Source organism: Triticum dicoccoides, chromosome 4B (genome assembly GCF_002162155.2).
Source record: "Triticum dicoccoides isolate Atlit2015 ecotype Zavitan chromosome 4B, WEW_v2.0, whole genome shotgun sequence".
Classification (NCBI taxonomy): Eukaryota; Viridiplantae; Streptophyta; class Magnoliopsida; order Poales; family Poaceae; genus Triticum; species Triticum dicoccoides.
This window is the reverse complement of record NC_041387.1, coordinates 859,739-880,420: the sequence shown is the minus strand read 5'-3', so window position 1 is coordinate 880,420 and position 20,682 is coordinate 859,739. Positions and strand designations below refer to the sequence as shown.

At 43.7% G+C, this 20,682-nt stretch overlaps 1 protein-coding gene across 1 annotated transcript; it reads right to left on the bottom strand.

The window, feature by feature from the left end:
• Positions 1-294: 294 nt before the first annotated feature.
• LOC119293129 (ethylene-responsive transcription factor 14-like) lies at positions 295-806 on the bottom strand. The gene has a single exon (XM_037571689.1). It carries the CDS (start codon positions 804-806, stop codon positions 417-419), a length of 390 nt encoding a protein of 129 aa, XP_037427586.1. The 3' UTR covers positions 295-416.
• Between the last annotated feature and the right edge of the window lie 19,876 nt (positions 807-20,682).

Here is a 20,682-nt window from a genome sequence, read left to right as displayed (position 1 = left end):
GAGATATATGTTGATGATACAAGTCGATTAATTAAGCATACCTACTGTAATAACTGAAAATGTAGGCATTGCGATTGTTGAGTCATTTGAGACTGAAAACTCATCAACCATTGGATTATTATTGGCTGCAAATCGATCGATCGGCCCATCAAATATATGGTAGAGGGTCGAGTCGATGAAATCCTCATCACAATGCAGCACGATCTTCATCGATCGTCGAATAGCTAGCTCGCAGGCTCTCGTACACATATATAATCTACGTACGGTGTACATACGTACCTAGTAAGCATATGGCCGGCCGGCATGCATACGTAGGGTGCATCCGCGCCCGATCAGGCCTGCATGCAGGTTGATGTCGCCGGCCGGCGGGATGATACAGTAAGTAGGTATTACCGATCAAACGGTCGATGATAGATCTACTTGTTGGATTTGTCGTGGTCGTGGAGCATGGACTGCAGCACGTCGTCGTCCAGGTACTCGAACTCGATCACCCCGCTCTGCCCCTGCTGCTGGTTCTGCTGCCTGGACGACGATGAAGAACCCTGGCCCTGGCGCCTGGCCTCGGCCTCGTAGATGTGCGCCCGGTCGGGGAAGTTGAGGACGGCGTTGCGGCCGCGCATGGAGTAGGCGGAGCGGTCGTACGCCGCGGCGGCCTCCTCGGCGGTGTCGAAGGTGCCGAGCCACATGCGCACGCCGTGCCGGCTCGAGTCCCGGATCTCCGCCGCGAACTTGCCCCATGGCCGGCGCCGCACCCCGCGGTACTTGGTCGGCTCGCCGCCACCACCAGAACCTTCTCCGCCCTCCATGATCTCAAGATTAAACTAGTAATGAAATGAAGAAGCCGGAAAATGAGGTTTGGGGAGCTAGCTAGCAAATCAGTGGTCGATGGTGGAGGTTGGAGGGAGTTGAAGGGGGAGAATGAAGTGCTGATGGATGGATGGATGTTGGTGATGAAGGGTTGGAGGAGAAGGCGGGGGGGAGTCGGAGGGTTTAAAAAGGAGAGGGTGGGAAAGGGATATGTCAATATTTGGGGATGGGCCCGGCACGTGCGGATCCAAACCATTCCCAACGAATCCGACCATTCCTTCCTTCCCGGGTCTACGTCCGGAGTGCCTACTCTACTCTACTCAGGCTCCTGACCAGGCAGGCAGGTTCACCTCGTCGATTAGTCCTCGTATGCATTTCAAATCTATATATATATGCTTACATGCATGCATACACACCAAAGTTTTATACACCTTTTCTGTAACTATTAATTATCTCCAGATGTGCTACTCCTAGTAGTATTAGGCAAATAGGCAGTAGCAGCATGTAGACACAACACTTATTCAGTTACATGCATGCACCTCAAAGGACACATACGTACGTAATACATGCCTGTAAAATTGTGTATAATCCCCTCTAGTTTTCTGGAAAACGTGGTGGGTTTTAAATTGATGCGGGTTGCCGTAAATGTGGGGCTGTAAATTATTATACTACAAGGTATTGTAAAGCATTGTGACAACGACATTCCTTGGTGTGATTTTCTAGGTTTTTTTTAATGTTCTTTGTTCTTTGTTGGTCTTTTTTTTCTGCTATGATATGTTGTACTGTTTTTACTTAATCAATATAAAGCTGAATCATTGGTTAACAAGTTATTCTACACATATGATCAACACAATAACATATGCACGCGGCTCTTCAAAACTTTCCATGCTAGTTTAACGCATGCTTGTCGCCTCTTCTAGTTGGTGTTCGCAGCGATGGCTTGTACCCCTTAGACTATATCTAATAAGATGAGTATTATCGAGCGAGTATTCTTACGGCGTTCTTCTGACTTTGTGTTTAAATTCTTGACAATTTTGCTATAGTGGAACCTTCTATATGTAGGCGACGGGATAGAGACCGGCTAGGTGGCATGCTAGTAGGTCTTTAGGTGGTCGGCCAACAGTTAACTCCTCTTCTATGAGGTGTCTTGTATTGATTTGTTTTCCGCTTTTTGGCATATCTTGTGTTGTTGCCCCAATAGACCTCTTATTTCTTTTGCTTGTACCTGTATTTTTTGCTGTATGGATTTCTTGCCGCTTCTATGACTATTGACGACCAGGTCAAAGTTATGGAGTTTGTAGATTGACGAAGTCACCATGGACGCCTCTCTATTTAATATCGTCTCCCACTAAAGATTACTCTGCACTGATGAGACACCAACTGAGTGTGACACCGAGGGTTTGATCGTTGTTGGGCCAAGGTAGCATCATCTTGGCATCCTTCTAACCATGCAATCACTGGTTGGTTCTCCTTGCCGTGTTTTCTTTATTACAAGGTATTCCAAAAAGGGTTATTTGTGTGTGCATTAGTTTTTAGATATTACTTAAATCTCAGTCCTTTTCGGGTTTTTTTTTGCTTGTATACATGAGGTGGCTCGATCGTATACACGACACGACGTATGTGGGCGGGAAAGGAAGGGGACAAATGAGTAAATTGATGGATAGTAGTGCAGAGGGGAGAGGGTAGGCGACAATGAAGGTTGGCACTAGTACTACCTCCGTCCTGGTTTATTGGTCCCTTTGCATTTTGGGCTAAATTCTGTTCTTAGATTTAACTAACAAAACAATAATGCATTTTACAAAAAACAATATAACTGAAAATTATGTTCAAATACGAATCCAACAATATAATTTTTGATATCATGCATTATTATTTTCTTAGTTAAATCTATAGTTAAAGTTTGACACAAAGTACAACCAGGACGGACGGAGAAGGTAGAGAATGAGGTGGAAGGCGATGACATGAAGGCATATGCACCTGTCCATCCTCACCTTCACCCGCAGGTGATGTGGTGAGTGAGGTTGCATCCATGCAGTGCATTTGCATGCGCTGACTAGTAGTACTCCCTCCGTCCCAGAGTATGGCAGTTATGGTTTGACTTGACGACTGACATTAGTGCCTTGAATGAATCGGTCCGTTAGCTCGATCCAACCGACAACTCCACCTCTCCAAGGCATGCATGCCTGCAATTAGTGCGTCAACGCCAACCTCTTCTCTTCCCGTCTCATCAACCGATGACATACATGCATCCTGTGGAGTACTACTAGTGCCTAGTGCTAAATTTTGTTGGCCCCATGCAGCAACTAAGCAAGCAGCTTTCTACTAATCGCAGTTGGTCAATTTCTTAATCATCACTACCTAGTACCTAGCTGCCTGGCCTTTGTTTACTAAGCAACTAAAACAGCATCTCATCTACTAAGTAGGTAGCGAGCTAGCTTGGCATGCAACCTACACTTTTTATATATGCTCGGCTCCATACATAAAAGCAGCTCGCAAGCATGAATGAACAGCTAATAATAATCAAACTAATCCTGGGTGTTAGCTTGGCCCTCAACCGACCATTCTGTCGTCTGCGCCGCACATTCGCCAAATTCAATACCAGATTATATTCCCACTTTAACCAATATTTTTGGTTTTCTTTCTCACGGATAGAGAGAGGCCGGCCCGGCTGCCTGTTGAAAGTCAGTAGAGACGACCATACCACCCTAATTAAACCTTTTCCTTGTGCAAGTGCAAGGCTCATTCCCGGGATCACCGGGGATGCATGGGGGTGCAAGGCATATATCACCTGGCTAGGATTAGTACTCACTTCGGCCATCTTGCACCTCCATAGATCCGTCCATCTCACAGATGCATGAATGCCTGCATGGTCTTGCATGCATGTTGACCGGCCCAAATTAAGCTCAAGGACACCCGTGCATATGCAATGATGCCACCTTGCCTCCCTCCCTTATACAGACGCCCAAGTATTCTTAGTATGCAGCATTTCATTAACTAGATAGTACCCCACGCGTTGCTGCACAAATTACTTGTAATGTATTCAAATGAGATTTAGTTAATATATAACAAGTATCTAAATTAAGCAAACTGAGCGTAGCTCAGATGGTTAGGTTTTTTGTGGTGGAACCAATCTAATAGGGTTAATGTCCTAGATAGTGCTCGCCTTTTTCTGGATTTATTTCAGATTTTTGACGATGTTCGTTCAATGCGAGGAGACGTTCCCATCGACGAGCATGATTGGTGGCTCCGTCCTAGATGTGATGCCGGCTCAGTATTTCGATGGTGCTCATAGAGGTAGGGTGTGTGTGCGATTATGTGAGTTCATGTGCATGCATGTATGTGGGTATCCGCAATAATTGTAGTGTGTTCAAAAGAGATAAGTATTTGAATTGCCATATAATATCTAGAACTAGAATTATATGTGATTATAAAAGTTTATTAAATATCAGTAGCATATTAGAATTAAAAAAATGAAAGTTTGCCATGCATGATTGCATGACGAGGCAAGTCTTTCCAATGGATATGCAACGTTGCCACCTCGCTTAATTAGCTTGCTTCAGGTAATCAATCCAAATAAGTATTCTCAGTATGAAACATTTAATTCACTGACGGGTGTTTGAAGAGTTGCGAGAAATAGTATTTTCAGTACCTATCTATGCTAATATAAAAATCTTGAATTGGTACATGAAGGAAATATGCCCTAGAGAACATAATAAAGTTATTATTTATTTGCTTATTTCATGATAAATGTTTATTATTCATGCTAGAATTGAATTGTATTAAGTATTAACTGGAAACTTAATACATGTGTGCATACATAGACAAAACATAGCGTCCCTAATATGCCTCTACTTGACTAGTTCGTTAATCAAAGATGGTTATGTTTCCTAACCATAGACATGTGTTGTCATTTGATGAGCGGGATCACATCATTAGGAAAATGATGTGATAGACAAGACCCATCCGTTAGCTTAGCATTATGATCGTTACAGTTTCATTGATACTGCTTTCTTCATGACTTATACATGTTCCTCGGACTATGAGATTATGCAACTCCCGAATACCGGAGAACACCTTGTGTGCTATCAAACGTCACAACGTAACTGGGTTACTATAAAGATGCTCTACAGGTGTCTCCGAAGGTGTTCGTTGGGTTGGCATAGATCGAGATTAGGATTTGTCACTCCGTGTATCGGAGAGGTATCTCCGGGCCCTCTCGATAATGATCATCACTATAAGCCTTGCAAGCAATGTGACTAATGAGTTAGTTGCGGGATGAAGCATTACGAAACGAGTAAAGAGACTTGCCGGTAACGAGATTGAACTAGGTATAATGATACTGACGATTGAATCTCGGGCAAGTAACATACCGATGACAAAGGGAGAAATGTATGTTGTTATGCGGTTTGACCAATAAAGATCTTCGTAGAATATGTAGGAGCCAATATGAGCATCCAGGTTCCGTATTGGTTATTGATCAGAGATGTATCTCGATCATGTCTACATAGTTCTCGAACCTGTAGGGTCCGCACGCTTAACGTTCGATGACGATTTTGTATTATGAGTTATGTGTTTTGATGACCGAATTTTGTTCGGAGTCTCGGATGAGATCACAGACGTGACGACGAGTCTCGAAATGGTCGAGACATAAAGATTGATATATTGGAAGCCTATACTCAGACATCGGAATGGTTCCGAAGAAGTTCGGATATTTTCCGGAGTACTGAGAGGTTATCGGAACCCCCCAGGGAGTTGATGGGCCTTAGTGGTAAGAAGAGGCAGCGGCCAGGAGGTGCCCCCCCCCCCCAAGCCCAGTCTGAATTGGACAAGGGGTTGGGGGCGCGGCCCCCCTTCTCCCTTCCTTCCCCCGTCTCCTTGAGGTGGAATCCTACTAGGACTTGGAGTCCTAGTAGGACTCCCCTCGCCCGGCGCGCCTAGCAAGGGTCGGCCGGCCTCCCCCTCCCTCCTTTATATACGGGGGCAGGGGGCACCCTAGAACACACCAAGTTTTGCCTTAGCCGTGTGCGGTGTCCCGCTCCACAGTTACACACCTCGATCATATCGCCGTAGTGCTTAGGCGAAGCCCTGCGCCGGCAACATCATCACCACCATCGCCACGCCGTCGTCCTGAAGGAACTCACCCTCGTCCTCAACTGGATCAAGAGCACGAGGGACGTCATCGAGCTAAACGTGTGATGAGCCCGAAGATGCCGTACGTTCGGTACTTGGATCGGTTGGATCATGAAGACGTTTGACTACATCAACCGCGTTACCAAATGCTTCCACTTTCGGTCTGCGAGGGTATGTGGACACACTCTCCCGTCTCGTTGCTATGCATCTCCTAGATAGATATTGCGTGATCGTATGATTTTTTTTGAAATACCACGTTCCCCAACAGTACACTCATGATACTTCTAAACAAGAACCAACATGATGTTGTATGGTTAGGAGGGTGGTTATACCCCAGCCTGGGACGGATCAACCCTTGGGTTCGAACTTGGGTGTTTGTATTCTCGTCTATAACAAGGTTCGTGCGGTGACTTTGTCAATCCTGAAAACCCGCGACTCCAGTTTTTAGTAGACGATGTGTGAGTATGGCGGCGTTGTGTGCGCGCTCGTGCGTCTATGTTGTTTTCCAAGAGATATTTTTGACATTGTACTTTCAAAAGTTTAAATCTTCTTTTATAATCGTGCATTCGACGGTTAAAAATACTCCCTTAACCGCTCATGTATTATAAGCTCTTAATGTTGGTTATGGTCGCATTAATTAATTAATTAATTAATTACTCACAAACTACTACATCCGTCCTGGTTATTGGCCCCCTTTTAATTTTGTGCCAAAATTTGATCACGAATTTAATTAACAAAATGTTAATGCAAGATTATATCATTGGATTTGTATTTGAACATAGTTTCCGATGATATTATTCTTGCTACGTATAACTTATATTTTATTAGTTAAATCATGGTCTAAATACCACGACGGATGTAGTATATCTGTACTTGAGAAATGTTTTTTGTTTTGTTCTTGTGGGATTTTTCTTACAACTTTAACTTTTTTTTCGTGAAACCTTTCACGTTCTTGCACCAAAGATGTGCATGTTAAACGGAAATTCAAAACTTAGTTACCTTATTTTTCATGATTGCAATTACACTGTTATCATCTAAAAATTAGCTTGCCCAAGTAATAAGTTAATATCCTTGATTTTTATTCATCTATAGTATTATGTTTGGCGACCTCGTACGCACAGAAGTCGATGTTCCCGCAAGCCAACTCGATAGATATTTGAAGATCGAATTAGTAGTCTATATTGCGTATACCTAGCTAGCTAGCTAGCTAGCTACTACCTCCGTCCTGGTTTATTAGTAGTCTATATTACGTATACCTAGCTAGCTAGCTAGCTAGCTAGCTACAAATTTTGACCAAATATTTAACTAACAAAATGTTAATGTATGTCAACAAAAATTATATCATTGAATTTGTATTTGAACATACATAAATATTTTGTTAGTTAAATTCATGATCAAAATTTGGCACAAAATACAATGGGACCAATAAACGAGGACGGAGGTAGTAGAAGCATCCGGTAAAATGGTGCATCCGAGAAGAAGTCGAGCTGCTAAGTGCAAATAGTAATTAATTAAAGAGAGTCTTAGCTAGCTAAGGGAATGAAGTTAAGGTGCGTACATGCACACCCCCTAGCTAGCTACTCCTAGAATTAGAAGATGCATACAAATATTCGCACGTGAGAGCAGACATGCATGCATACGGAGTAACATGGCAGTTGTACGTACTCAGCTAGCAGCTTGGTATAGTATGGCCAAGTATTTTTGGAGGCTAAATCTATTAGTAGTACTATCAGGTAGGATCATTTGGTTAGTACATTACGTAATAAGTATTCAGAGTAATGCGTAGGTAAGTACGTTTACCAAAGTGGCGGCCGGAGTTGGGTGCATTGTTGTCTGTCTGTGTCGGCCAAGTGCACGTACCTGCGTGCGTGTAAGCGTCATGCGTGCACACCCCCTAGGCCCTAGCATGCTGCCTATAGTCAAGAGCTACGTACGGGATGCATACATGCACACATAAAATATAAGAGTAAATATTCGCACGTGAGAGCAGACCGGTGCGTGCATGCATATGTCCTACTCCATCTTCCCTCAGCTACTTATTGTTAAGTAGTGCTAGTAGTATATTTTTTGGAGGGTAAAAACAGGTAAAGTTGTATTATTAGGAGCAAAGAATTTGGTTCGGAGATGCCAAGGAGTACGTGCGTTTACCAAGCTGCTTGGTGGATGGGTACGGTGAATGTGCATGCATGTCCTCTTGATCCATCCATCGGTAAAAAACGTAAAACACGTGTTTGGGGTCGTACTCGTATTAGTACTACGTGTAGATTAAAAAAATACTATTACTACGTGTAGATTAAAAAAATACTATTACTACGGATAGGCTAGCCAGCCATCTGAATCCAGGTGGTTTGCGATTTGGTTTGCTTTTTGTGCTCGTAGTTGCTACCTCATCATATACGTCAGCGGGAGAGCTACATCCCTGGCTCTTGACTATTCTCTCACCCACAGACAGATCCAGTTTAGTGACACACGCCTACGTACGCCTGCGCTAGCTGGGTCTCACGTGTACATTCACAAATTTCTCCATCCATTGACTTGACACATTTGCTCCTGGCCAACCACACTTTTGGTAGTTATCAGCGACAAACAAATTTTTGGTCGGTGTTTGGAACCATAATTTAATTCAAAAAGTGCTAGTGTTTATGCTATTTTTTTTACCCTTTGATTGTTGCTTACATGTTGTCAATCCTTATCGAACGTGCCAAGCATGCAGGACGGTCGAATTGCAGGAGTGGTGTCACACCTTGTGGATGGGGCCCTGTAGTACGATTCTTTTTTATGAAACATAATCTTGATAAGGCGAGGAATCTGAAACTATTGCTTTCAACCTTGGAGCAATTGTCTAGTCTGAAAACTAACACCCATAAGAGTGAATTGTTTGCTTTGGAGAAGCCAAAGAGGCGGGTGCACAATGCGCTGATCTATTTGGTTGCGCACAAAGCCAATTCTCGATTAAATATTTGAGAATTCCGATTCATTCTGGATGACTCAATAATGCGGAGTGGAGACATGATGAAGAGCGCTTAGAGAAACATGATGCCCCTCTTGACCCGATTCCTTCTTCTCTATTTTCTCGGATTATACATTCTAACACTTCTCTTCTCTTGCAATCTTGCAGGATGATGGAGATGACCAGCGACATGAAGCGGTTCTGGTTGATGATGGCCTACCACATCATCTATGTTCTCGTCACGTAGGCGGTGAGCATTCCACTCGGCTTGATCGCCTTCAAGCTGAGGAACTGGGGCATTCGCTTGGAGGAGCGCATGGCCGAGTGCGACAACCAGATCCAGCAGCTGCAAGTACAATAGGGGGCTGCCCTGCTAGCGTTGTAGCGGGAATGGGCCCTAGGCGCACATCACCAGCCTGGAGGCCGCGCTCGTGGGCTATGTTCATCACCAGCCTAAATGGGAGCGAATGCTTTTGGTAAAATCCATCCATTCCTCCCTATGTTCATCCTTCTGACCCTGGCCCCTTTTAATTACGTTCATTTTCAAAACGGCGTGAGCTAGGAGGATCTGGTCTGCTACTGAAGCTTGGAGGATCTAGGAAGTCAGAGGTGTGCTAGGAGAACCGGAGACGCTCGTTTCTTGGTCTGGGTCTACTTGCTACCGTTATGATGTACTAGTACTTTTTTGTCTTGGGTGGTGTGTGTCCTAGGGTAACTGTAGACGGTCGTTATCTGGTACTGTCTGCTGCGGTTAGGCATTGTATAATCGGTTTTCTAGTCTATCAAAAATTGTGTTGTCATTACTAACATATTGAGCTAATCTAACCATACCATTTGTGCTAATATAAAGACCAAATTTTGCAAAAAGAGTCAGGATTTCATGAGATTCGGAAGGAGTAGTCTCTCACTGAGACCGTTTTCGAGGCAACTTCGAAATGAATTTTCCATGACATGAATATTGCTTTGTGAGTATAGTTTCTGATTACATTTAACAATTAATTTAGTAATATACTTCCTCTGTTCCATAATGTCGTGCATAGAGATTTTTTTTAGAAGTCAAACCTGACAAAGTTTGACCAAGTTTGTGGAGATAAATATTTACATCTAGAATGTCATAGGTATATCATTAGATTCATCCTTTATGATGTAGTTTCATATTTTATATATTTGGTATTGTAGATATAAATAGTTTTCTCTATAAACTTCTCCAAAATCTGCAAAGTTGACTTTTTAAAAAGTCTATGCGCACTACATTATGGAAAGGAGAGAGTATCAAGATGTAATTTATATCTTTGACATCTATCATTCCAATATGGATTCATCTTTTTGCATCAATTTTTTTTAAATTTAATTTTATACATAACCTTTTAAAGAAAAAAAATATTCCAAAAACTTACAATCCTCTTTTTTGCTCTTACAATTTAAAATAATAATAAAATAAAAGATGCAACTACGTGTGTACATGAATTAATTTACATCTCAAAATGAATAATTGTATATTTTACGAACCATTCGAATATCATCCAATATGTTAACATGGAGTTCTAAAATGAATTATGTAATAATTCTCAATATATGCTTCTATAGTTCACTATTGCCTGTCTTGGTGTAAGTAAGGAGAAAATTCTAGACTAAACCATTGTGAAAGATCGTGGATGTCGCCTAGAGGGGGGGGGGGTGAATAGGCGCTTTAAAATAATCACGGTTTAGGCTTGAACAAATGCGGAATAAACCTAACGGTTAATTTGTCAAGCACAAAACTTAAAACAACTAGGCTCACCTATGTGCACCAACAAGTTATGCTAAGCAAGATAAACAACTATGTGATAGCAAGATATATAACAAGGAACACTACGGCGTAAAGGGGCTCGGGTAAGAGATAACCGAGGCAAGCGGAGACGACGATGTATCCCGAAGTTCACACCCTTGCGGATGCTAATCTCCGTTTGGAGCGGTGTGGAGGCACAATGTGTTGGAAATATGCCCTAGAGGCAATAATAAAAGCATTATTATTATATTTCTTTGTTCATGATAATTGTCTTTATTCATGCTATAATTGTATTATCCGGAAATCGTAATACATGTGTGAATAACAGACACCAACATGTCCCTAGTAAGCCTCTAGTTGACTAGCTCGTTGATCAATAGATAGTCATGGTTTCCTGGCTATGGACATTGGATGTCATTGATAACGGGATCACATCATTAGGATAAATGATGTGATGGACAAGACCCAATCCTAAGCATAGAGTGAGATCGTGTAGTTCGTTTGCTAGAGCTTTTCTAATGTCAAGTATCTATTCCTTTGACCATGAGATTGTGTAACTCCCGGATACCGTAGGAGTGCTTTGGGCGTATCAAACGTCACAACGTAACTGGGTGACTATAAAGGTGCACTACAGGTATCTCCGAAAGTGTCTGTTGGGTTGACACGGATCGAGACTGGGATTTGTCACTCCGTATGACGGAGAGGTATCACTGGGCCCACTCGGTAATGCATCATCATAATGAGCTCAAAGTGACCAAGTGTTTGGTCACGGGATCATGCATTACGGTACGAGTAAAGTGACTTGCCGGTAACGAGATTGAACGAGGTATTGGGATACCGACGATCGGATCTCGGGCAAGTAACATATCGATTGACAAAGGGAATTGCATACGGGGTTGATTAAATCCTCGACATCGTGGTTCATCCGATGAGATCATCGTGGAGCATGTGGGAGCTAACATGGGTATCCAGATCCCGCTGTTGGTTATTGACCGGAGAGCGATCTCGGTCATGTCTACATGTCTCCCGAACCCGTAGGGTCTACACACTTAAGGTTCGGTGACGCTAGGGTTGTAGGGATATGTATATGCAGTAACCCGAATGTTGTTCGGAGTCCCGGATGAGATCCCGGACGTCACGAGGAGTTCCGGAATGGTCCGAAGGTAAAGATTTATATATGGGAAGTCCTGTTTCGGGCATCGGGACAAGTTTTGGGGTTATCGGTATTGTACCGGGACCACCGGAAGGGTCCCGGGGGCCCACCGGGTGGGGCCACCCATCCCCGGGGGCCACATGGGCTGTAGGGGGTGCGCCTTGGCCTACATGGGCCAAGGGCACCAGCCCCAAGAGGCCCATGCGCCAAGAGAAGGAAAAAAGGGGAGAGTCCTAAAGGGGAAGGCACCTCCGAGGTGCCTTGGGGAGGATGGACTCCTCCCCCCCTTGGCCGCACCCTTCCTTGGAGGAAGGGGCAAGGGCTGCGCCTCCCCCCTCTCCCTTGGCCCTATATATAGTGGGGAAAAGGAGGAGCAAACATACCTTGGCCTTTGGTTGCCTCCTTCTCCCTCTCTGACACCTCCTCCTCCTCCATAGTGCTTAGCGAAGCTCTGCCGGAGTACTGCAGCTCCATCAACACCACGCCGTCGTGCTGCTGCTGGTGCCATCTCCCTCAACCTCTCCTCCCCACCTTGCTGGATCAAGAAGAAGGAGACGTGGCTGTTCCGTACGTGTGTTGAACGCGGAGGTGCCGTCCGTTCGGCGCTAGGATCTCCGGTGATTTGGATCACGTCGTGTTCGACTACATCATCCCCGTTCTTTGAACGCTTCCGCTCGCGATCTACAAGGTACGTAGATGTATCTAATCACTCGTTGCTAGATGAACTCATAGATGGATCTTGGTGAAACCGTAGGAAAATTTTTGTTTTCTGCAACGTTCCCCAACAGTGGCATCATGAGCTAGGTCTATGCGTAGTTCTTCTTGCACGAGTAGAACACAATTTGTTGTGGGCGTAGATTTGTCAAGTTTCTTGCCGCTACTAGTCTTATCTTGCTTCAACGGTATTGTGGGATGAAGCGGCCTGGACCAACCTTACACGTACGCTTACGTGAGACCGGTTCCACCGACTAACATGCACTAGTTGCATAAGGTGGCTGGCGGGTGTCTGTCTCTCCTACTTTAGTTGAAGCGGATTCGATGAAAAGGGTCCTTATGAAGGGTAAATAGAAGTTGACAAATCACGTTGTGGCTTTCACGTAGGTAAGAAAACGTTCTTGCTAAAACCCTACTTCAGCCACGTAAAACTTGCAACAACAATTAGAGAACGTCTAACTTGTTTTTGCAGCAAGTGCTTTGTGATATGATATGGCCAAAGTTGTGATGAATGATGAATGATCTATATGTCATGTATGAGATGTTCATGCTATTGTAATAGGAATCACGACTTGCATGTCGATGAGTATGACAACCGGCAGGAGCCATAGGAGTTGTCTTTATTTTTTGTATGACCTGCGTGTCATTGAAGAACGCCATGTAAACTACTTTACTTTATTACTAAACGTGTTAGTCATAGAAGTAGAAGTAGTCGGTGGCGTGACAACTTCATGAAGACACGATGATGGAGATCATGATGATGGAGATCATGGTGTCATGCCGGTGACAAGATGATCATGGAGCCCCGAAGATGAAGATCAAAGGAGCTATATGATATTGGCCATATCATGTCACTACTTTATATAATTGCATGTGATGTTTATTATGTTTTATGCATCTTGTTTACTTAGGACGACGGTAGTAAATAAGATGATCCCTTACAAAAATTTCAAGAAGTGTTCTCCCCTAACTGTGCACCATTGCTACAGTTCGTCGTTTCGAAGCACCACGTGATGATCGGGTGTGATAGATTCTTACGTTCACATACAACGGGTGTAAGACAGTTTTACACAGCGAAAACACTTAGGGTTAACTTGACGAGCCTAGCATGTACAGACATGGCCTCGGAACACGGAGACCGAAAGGTCGAACACGAGTCGTATGGAAGATACGATCAACATGAGAATGTTCACCGACGATGACTAGTCCGTCTCACGTGATGATCGGACACGGCCTAGTCGACTCGGATCGTGTAACACTTAGATGACCAAAGGGATGTCTATCTAAGTGGGAGTTCATTATAATTTGATTAGATGAACTTAATTATCATGAACTTAGTCTAAATATTTTACAATATGTCTTGTAGATCAAATGGCCAACGTAGTCCTCAACTTCAACGCGTTCCTAGAGAAAACCAAGCTGAAAGACGATGGCAGCAACTATACGGACTGGGTCCGGAACCTGAGGATCATCCTCATAGCTGCCAAGAAAGATTATGTCCTACAAGCACCGCTAGGTGATGCACCTGTTCTCCCTGCAGAACAAGACGTTATGAACGCTTGGCAGGCACGTTCCGATGACTACTCCCTCGTTCAGTGTGGCATGCTTTACAGCTTAGAGCCGGGGCTTCAAAAGCGTTTTGAGAGACATGGAGCATATGAGATGTTCGAAGAGCTGAAAATGGTTTTCCAAGCTCATGCCCGGGTCGAGAGATATGAAGTCTCCGACAAATTCTTCAGCTGTAAGATGGAGGAAAATAGTTCTGTCAGTGAGCACATACTCACTATGTCTGGGTTACATAACCGCTTGACTCAGCTGGGAGTTAATCTCCCGGATGATGAGGTCATTGACAGAATCCTCCAGTCGCTTCCACCGAGCTACAAGAGCTTTGTGATGAACTTCAATATGCAGGGGATGGAGAAGACCATTCCTGAAGTATTTGCTATGCTGAAATCAGCAGAGGTAGAAGTCAAGAAGGAACATCAAGTGTTGATGGTCAATAAAACCACTAAGTTCAAGAAGGGCAAGGGTAAAAACAACTTCAAGAAGGACGGCAAGGTAGTTGCCGCGCCCAGCAAGCAAGCTGCCGGGAAGAAGCCAAAGAATGGACCCAAGCCCGAGACTGAGTGCTTTTATTGCAAGGAAAATGGTCACTGGAAGCGGAACTGCCCCAAATACTTAGCGGACAAGAAGGCCGGCAAAACCAAAGGTGTATTTGATATACATGTAATTGATGTGTACCTTACTAGTAATCGTAGTGACTTCTGGGTATTTGATACCGGAGCCGTTGCTCATATTTGTAACACACAGCAGGAGCTGCGGAATAAATGGAGACTGGCAAAGGACGAGGTGACGATGCGCGTCGGGAATGGTTCCAAGGTCGATGTGATCGCCGTCGGCACGCTACCTCTACATTTACCTACGGGATTAGTTTTGAACCTCAATAATTGTTATTTTGTGCCAAGTTTGAGCATGAACATCGTATCAGGATCTCGTTTAATTCGAGATGGCTACTCATTTAAATCCGAGAATAATGGTTGTTCTATTTATATGAGAGATATGTTTTATGGTCATGCTCCGATGGTGAATGGTTTATTCTTTATGAATCTCGAGCGTAATGCTACACATATTCATAGTGTAAGTACCAAAAGATGTAAGATTGATAGTGATAGTCCCACATACTTGTGGCACTGCCGCCTTGGTCACATAGGTGTCAAACGCATGAAGAAGCTCCATGCTGATGGACTTTTAGAGTCTCTTGATTACGAATCATTTGACACGTGCGAACCATGCCTCATGGGTAAAATGACCAAGACTCCATTCTCAGGAACAATGGAGCGAGCAACCAACCTATTGGAAATCATACATACTGATGTGTGCGGTCCAATGGGTGTTGAGGCTCGCGGTGGCTATCGTTATGTTCTCACCCTCACTGATGACTTGAGTAGATATGGGTATGTCTACTTAATGAAACACAAGTCTGAGACCTTTGAAAAGTTCAAGGAATTTCAGAGTGAAGTTGAGAATCAACGTGACAGGAAAATCAAGTTTCTACGATCAGATCGTGGAGGAGAATACTTGAGTCACGAGTTTGCTACACACTTAAGAAAATGTGGAATAGTTTCACAACTCACGCCGCCTGGAACACCTCAGCATAATGGTGTGTCCGAACGTCGTAATCGCACTCTATTAGATATGGTGCGATCTATGATGTCTCTTGCCGATTTACCACTATCTTTTTGGGGCTATGCTTTAGAGACTGCCGTATTCACTTTAAATAGGGCACCGTCGAAATCCGCTGAGGCGACACCGTATGAATTATGGTTTGGGAAGAAACCTAAGCTGTTGTTTCTAAAAGTTTGGGGATGCTATGCTTATGTCAGGAAACTTCAACCTGAAAAGCTCGAACCCAAGTCGGAAAAATGTGTCTTCATAGGATACCCTAAAGAAACTGTTGGGTATACCTTCTACCTCAGATCCGAAGGCAAGATCTTTGTTGCCAAGAATGGGTTCTTTCTGGAGAAAGAGTTTCTCTCGAAAGAAGTAAGTGGGAGGAAAGTAGAGCTTGATGAAGTATTACCTCTTGAACCGGAAAAAGGCGCAACTCAAGAAAATGTTCCTGAGGTGCCTGCACCGACTAGAGAGGAAGTTAATGATGATGATCAAGATACTTCTGATCAAGCTCCTACTGAAATTCGAAGGTCCACAAGGACACGTTCCGCACCAGAGTGGTACGGCAACCCTGTCTTGGAAATCATGTTGTTAGACAACAGTGAACCTTCGAACTATGAAGAAGCGATGGTGGGCCCGGATTCCGACAAATGGCTAGAAGCCATGAAATCCGAGATAGGATCCATGTATGAAAACAAAGTATGGACTTTGACTGACTTGCCCGTAGAACGGCGAGCCATAGAAAATAAATGGATATTTAAGAAGAAGACAGACGCGGATGGTAATGTGACCATCTATAAAGCTCGGCTTGTCGCTAAGGGTTATCGACAAGTTCAAGGGGTTGACTACGATGAGACTTTCTCACCGGTAGCGAAGCTGAAGTCCGTCCGAATCATGTTAGCAATTGCCGCATTTTATGGTTATGAAATTTGGCAAATGGACGTCAAAACGGCATTCCTTAATGGTTTCCTTAAGGAAGAATTGTATATGATGCAGCCGGAAGGTTTTGTCGATCCTAAGAATGCTGACAAGGTGTGCAAGCTCCAACGCTCGATTTATGGGCTGGTGCAAGCATCTCGAAGTTGGAACATTTGTTTTGATGAGATGATCAAAGCGTTTGGGTTCACACAGACCTATGGAGAAGCCTGTGTTTACAAGAAAGTGAGTGGGAGCTCTATAGCATTTCTCATATTATATGTAGATGACATACTTTTGATGGGAAATGATATAGAACTCTTGGACAGCATTAAGGCCTATTTGAATAAGAGTTTTTCAATGAAGGACCTTGGAGAAGCTGCTTATATATTAGGCATCAAGATCTATAGGGATAGATCGAGACGCCTCATAGGTCTTTCACAAAGCACATATCTTGATAAGATTTTGAAGAAGTTCAAAATGGATCAGTCCAAGAAAGGGTTCTTGCCTATTTTGCAAGGTGTGAAATTGAGCTCAGCTCAATGTCCGACCACGGCAGAAGATATAGAAGAGATGAGTGTCATCCCCTATGCCTCGGCAATAGGTTCTATTATGTATGCCATGCTGTGTACCAGACCTGATGTAAACCTTGCCGTAAGTTTGGTAGGAAGGTACCAAAGTAATCCCGGCAAGGAACACTGGACAGCGGTCAAGAATATCCTGAAGTACCTGAAAAGGACTAAGGAAATGTTTCTCGTTTATGGAGGTGACGAAGAGCTCGTCGTAAAGGGTTACGTCGACGCTAGCTTCGACACAGATCTGGATGACTCTAAGTCACAAACCGGATACGTGTATATTTTGACTGGTGGGGCAGTAAGCTGGTGCAGTTGCAAGCAGAGCGTCGTGGCGGGATCTACATGTGAAGCGGAGTACATGGCAGCCTCGGAGGCAGCACATGAAGCAATATGGGTGAAGGAGTTCATCACCGACCTAGGAGTCATACCCAATGCGTCGGGGCCGATCAAGCTCTTCTGTGACAACACTGGAGCTATTGCACTTGCCAAGGAGCCCAGGTTTCACAAGAAGACAAGGCACATCAAGCGTCGCTTCAACTCCATTCGTGAAAATGTTCAAGATGGAGACATAGAGATTTGTAAAGTACATACGGACCTGAATGTAGCGGATCCGTTGACTAAACCTCTCCCTAGAGCAAAACATGATCAACACCAGAATTCCATGGGTGTTTGATTCATCACAATGTAACTAGATTATTGACTCTAGTGCAAGTGGGAGACTGTTGGAAATATGCCCTAGAGGCAATAATAAAAGCATTATTATTATATTTCTTTGTTCGTGATAATTGTCTTTATTCATGCTATAATTGTATTATCCGGAAATCATAATACATGTGTGAATAACAGACACCAACATGTCCCTAGTAAGCCTCTAGTTGACTAGCTCGTTGATCAATAGATAGTCATGGTTTCCTGGCTATGGACATTGGATGTCATTGATAACGGGATCACATCATTAGGATAAATGATGTGATGGACAAGACCCAATCCTAAGCATAGCGTGAGATCGTGTAGTTCGTTTGCTAGAGCTTTTCTAATGTCAAGTATCTATTCCTTTGACCATGAGATCGTGTAACTCCCGGATACCGTAGGAGTGCTTTGGATGTATCAAACGTCACAACGTAACTGGGTGACTATAAAGGTGCACTACAGGTATCTCCGAAAGTGTCTGTTGGGTTGACACGGATCGAGACTGGGATTTGTCACTCCGTATGACGGAGAGGTATCACTGGGCCCACTCAGTAATGCATCATCATAATGAGCTCAAAGTGACCAAGTGTTTGGTCACGGGATCATGCATGACGGTACGAGTAAAGTGACTTGCTGGTAACGAGATTGAACGAGGTATTGGGATACCGACGATCGGATCTCGGGCAAGTAACATATCGATTGACAAAGGGAATTGCATACGGGGTTGATTAAATCCTCGACATCGTGGTTCATCCGATGAGATCATTGTGGAGCATGTGGGAGCTAACATGGGTATCCAGATCCCGCTGTTGGTTATTGACCGAAGAGCGATCTCGGTCATGTCTACATGTCTCCCAAACCCGTAGGGTCTACACACTTAAGGTTCGGTGACGCTAGGGTTGTAGGGATATGTATATGTAGTAACCCGAATGTTGTTCGGAGTCCCGGATGAGATCCCGGACGTCACGAGGAGTTCCGGAATGGTCCGGAGGTAAAGATTTATATATGGGAAGTCCTGTTTCGGGCATCGGGACAAGTTTCGGGGTTATCGGTATTACCGCTGTAGGAGCCGCGGTAGTACCGCTCTAGAGCGGTAGTAAAAAATTACATCCGCTCCAATTCGCGGTAGTACAGCTGCAGCCTTTTCAGAACACCAAAACTGCCACAACTTTTGCAAACGGACTCCGAATTTGATGAAACCAAGATTGTTGGAAAGCTAGCGACAAGGTCTAACACAAACTTGAAAGAAATATCAATAAGAAGCAAATGAGAAAAGGCCCATAATAAAATGGTGAGAACCCTTCCTCGGATAAGACCGGTAAAACCTCCAACACCGAAAACATCATAGAAGACGCATGCGAACTCCGTTTTCGATGAACTCAAGCTTGTCATGAAGATGACCATAAGCTCTAAGACTCACAAAGAGAACCAAACAATAACCAGGAAACATGATGCAAGGATGCAATGGTTTGAGCTCTCTACTAACGATACGATCAAGCTACCAACTTGAGAGCCCCCCTTGATAGTACGGCAAACGATCCTATAACCCGGTCTCCCAACTACCACCACGAGACCGGTGAAATAGAAAACCTATCAAGGGCAAACCTTTGCCTTGCACATGGTCCACTTGAGCTAGATGATGACGATCTTGACTTCCTCAAGTTGGACCACCTTTCTTGATTGTGTTGGCTCGATGAAGACTGGATGATTGCTCCTCCATAGTCCACTATGGGTGAGCCACTCTTCGGCACATCTTTACAAGTCCATTGACACCACAATGGATGGCAAGATTCAAGCACTTGATCTCTTCATGATGCTCCACTTGAACTTGCACATGGCAATCTTAATGACGATCACCACTTGATGTCATCCTTTCCATGGGTTGTATGATATCTTCCTCTTGACACAAGCCCATGGACACGTACCTAACCCCACATAGAACTCTCACATAGACCATGGGTTAGTACACAGAGTGCAATGGACAATGCTTACAATACCATGGGATCACTTGATCCCTCTCGGTACATCTTCTACGCTTTGTGAGTTGATCAACTTGATTCACTCTTGACTTAGTCTTGATCAACTTGATTCACTCTTGACTTAGTTTTGATCAACCTTGAATCTTTCCAACTCTCTTCATTTGGATGATGTCTTGAAGGTAAACATGAATGACCACACAATCTTCTTCTTCAAGACATGCTTGTAATAAGCTCAACACTCACATGACAATCTTTGGATAATTCCTTAATAGCACCTTGGTCAACTCATAAACTCCTTGAAACCAACACATGGACTTCAAGAAAAGCCTATGGACAAATCCTTCAGATATAACTCAAGACAACCATTAGTCCATAGAGATTGTCATCAATTACCAAAACCAAATATGGGGGCACCGCATGTTCTTTCGCATTGTATACCTTAGGTATAAGTAAATAAAATGTTCTTCAGTGTACTCGCATGGTCTATAAAGATTTATATTTCTCCAATCTTTGGCATTGCTTGTTCGGCGGGGTTTTGGCATGTTGCTCGGCTCACTCCAACTTATTCACCATTGTTTGCATAGTCATGGTGAGAGAGAAAAATCTTAGATGGTTTTTGGTAGGGTTGACTTGGGCTCAGATCAAACATATAATTTCTTCATGGAAATTTTTGAAAAGTAAGTGTTTTAATCTCATTTATCCAATTTTGTTATTTTTATTCTCACTACCATTACGTAGAAAACTGGCTTGTTTCAGTACTTTGGCATCAAGGTGTTTGGACTTAGTTTTCGAGAATTGTAACAAGCCCGTATTATAAGGTCCACAATAAT

Coding starts and splice junctions, on each gene's coding strand:
- LOC119293129 (XM_037571689.1), bottom strand. CDS start 806: ATGGAGGGCGGAGAAGGTTCTGGTGGTGGCGGCGAGCCGACCAAGTAC.